The following is a 2,366-nucleotide window of genomic DNA, read 5'->3' as shown; positions in this document are numbered from 1 at the left end:
CTTTTTTTCCCCATTGTCTTATGAAAGAGGATCCCTTATAAAGAAAACTATCAAGATGGAAGAACCCCCTTCTCCTCGCGCGATACCCCTACTATGGATATCTACTACCCTCTTTACCCGGTCTTTGCCTTCCTGAGTTTCATTCTCTGCCTTATTCCTCTACCCTGGCACTGGCAAGCATGGAACGCCGGCACCTGCGCCTTCATGATATGGACCGCCACAGTTTGTCTCGTCGAGTTCATCAACGCTCTCATATGGCAGGGAAACGTCGATAACGTCGCCCCCGTGTGGTGTGATATCAGTAAGTGCCAGCCTAATTTTCCTTTGACCTTTCATTTATATTGTTCGTAGCTGCACAAATTATCCTAGGATATGGGATCGGCGTGAACGCATCAGCCCTCTGCATAAGTCGCAGACTCTACAAGATCACTTGCATCCGCACAGTCTCTGTGACTCGCGAAGACGTGAGTGGCGCAACTGAATGACTTTCACGACATGGCTGACTCAAATCATTTCTTTCAGAAACGTCGGGGGATCATCGAAGACCTTTGTGTAGCTGTCGGGATTCCCATCCTCGCTCTCATCCTACGTAAGCACCCACAGCCATCTCTGTCCAACAGGCACCAACTAAAAGCCCCGGCCCACAGACATAGTCGTGCACCCCCACCGCTTCGACATCCTCGAAAACATCGGATGCTACCCCGTTACGTACAACACCCTCCCAGCCTACTTCCTCTGGTTCATGTGGCCCCTTCTCCTCGCAGTCGCCTCATTCATCTACGCCGCACTGACTCTCCGCTCTTTCTTCCGCCGTCGCGCCGAATTCGCCACGCTCATATCCTCCCAGAGCAACTCCTCCATGAACACCAGCCGCTACCTGCGGCTCATGATTCTTGCTTTGGTCAACATGCTCTTCGCGCTCCCCCTAGGCATATATGTGATATACATCGGCTCTAAAGGTGTCCGGCTCGCGCCCTGGGTATCCTGGGCAGACACGCACTATGGTTTTTCACGCGTAGATCAAATCCCAGCGCTCATTTGGCGCGGCGATTATGGCTATGAGGTTGCCGTTGAGCTCACCCGGTGGTTATCCGTCTTCTGCGCTTTCCTTTTCTTTGCCCTCTTCGGTTTTGCAAGCGAGGCAAAGAAACAGTACCGCCTGGCGTTCTGGAAAGTTTCCGGTTGGTTCGGCTTCAAGCCTGCTCCCTCGAGAGCCAAAGTCGTAGCAGGGTAAGCCATATGACCCTCCTCCCCGTTTGCCCGGCCTCTGACTTGTTTGTTTTTTTTTAAGATGGCAGAAGGCTCCACCAACACCGACGAAGAAGCCTCTCCCGCCTTTGCCCATGTACAAAAACGACCCGAATCCATCGATGTCGCTATTGCACTCGGGACGTACAAGGAGGAGAATCTGTCACCCTCATCTCCTTCATCTACAGCGCCTCCCTCGTACCGGTTGTCTTCGGCGCGTTCATTCCCCAAAGATGAGAAGTACCCCCTCCCACCTACCCCGCGGCCTCCAACGCCTACCTCTCTGCCAGACATTGATAGCACCTATGGACATTCAACGTACAACGCGGTGACTGCCGACGAAGAAGACGAAGACCTCATCGTAGTATCCAACGCGTATCGCCATTCAAATTTCTCCGATGATTTCCACCCGAGACCAGCTTCTCAACCCATACCTACTTACCTCGCGAGGAACTTGTATCCTCCGGCTCCCAACTCTCGTTTTTCAAATCCAGTTATTTGAGCGCATTTATTTGCTTACTCATAATTCCTTCGCTATTTTATGGAAAGTTCAAATCAATTTGTAGTATTACCGCTCCTTTTTTTTTCTCTTTCCTTTGGGTTCAGTCGTCGAGCGATGTTGGGACCGACGCTGCATGTAAAAACAGGCGTGTTTCGAATTACGAATACATAGTGTTCGTTTGATATAAATTCAGTCGTGAACGACTGATTTGTGAACAACTGTGAATTGAGTAACCTCGATTGATTCCGATTTAGGCAGCATGCCATGCCGGGTATGCCGATCTAAAACTTCGGCCGGCTGACACAGCCAAAGTCTGATGATTCGTAAGACTCGGTGCAACCACTTGCTCAGATTCAGCGCTTCTCAGCATTGTAGATGGGACCTACGTATATGGGCGTTATACTGTACAAAAATTCTTTTGTTCAGTAGGGAGGACACCACTACTTTTGATGGTTCCCAGCACTACTTTCGATGCTGGTGCTTGTTCACCGTCAGGGTTAGGCTCACACAGCCACTTCCCGTTTGAGCGATACATGTGTCTCAATTTGCAACCACTTAGTGATCCGCCACTACTTCAAGTTCGCAAGTACATTTACAGATCCCGATGGACACTATC

The 2,366-nt window shown here is 50.3% G+C and overlaps 1 protein-coding gene across 1 annotated transcript; it reads left to right on the top strand.

Annotated features, from left to right (window-relative positions):
* Positions 1 to 1,915, top strand: EV420DRAFT_1593505 (putative pheromone receptor). The gene is made up of 5 exons (XM_060474953.1): positions 1 to 301; positions 352 to 464; positions 523 to 589; positions 648 to 1,222; positions 1,292 to 1,915. The coding sequence occupies exons 1-5, from the start codon at positions 94 to 96 to the stop codon at positions 1,748 to 1,750; spliced, it is 1,422 nt and encodes a 473-aa protein (XP_060321953.1). The 5' UTR covers positions 1 to 93; the 3' UTR covers positions 1,751 to 1,915.
* The last annotated feature ends 451 nt before the right edge of the window (positions 1,916 to 2,366 follow it).

Source organism: Desarmillaria tabescens, assembly GCF_030435595.1.
Source record: "Desarmillaria tabescens strain CCBAS 213 chromosome Unknown EV420scaffold_152, whole genome shotgun sequence".
Classification (NCBI taxonomy): Eukaryota; Fungi; Basidiomycota; class Agaricomycetes; order Agaricales; family Physalacriaceae; genus Desarmillaria; species Desarmillaria tabescens.
Note: the sequence above shows the minus strand (reverse complement) of the source record. Positions and strands in the feature narration are given on the sequence as shown.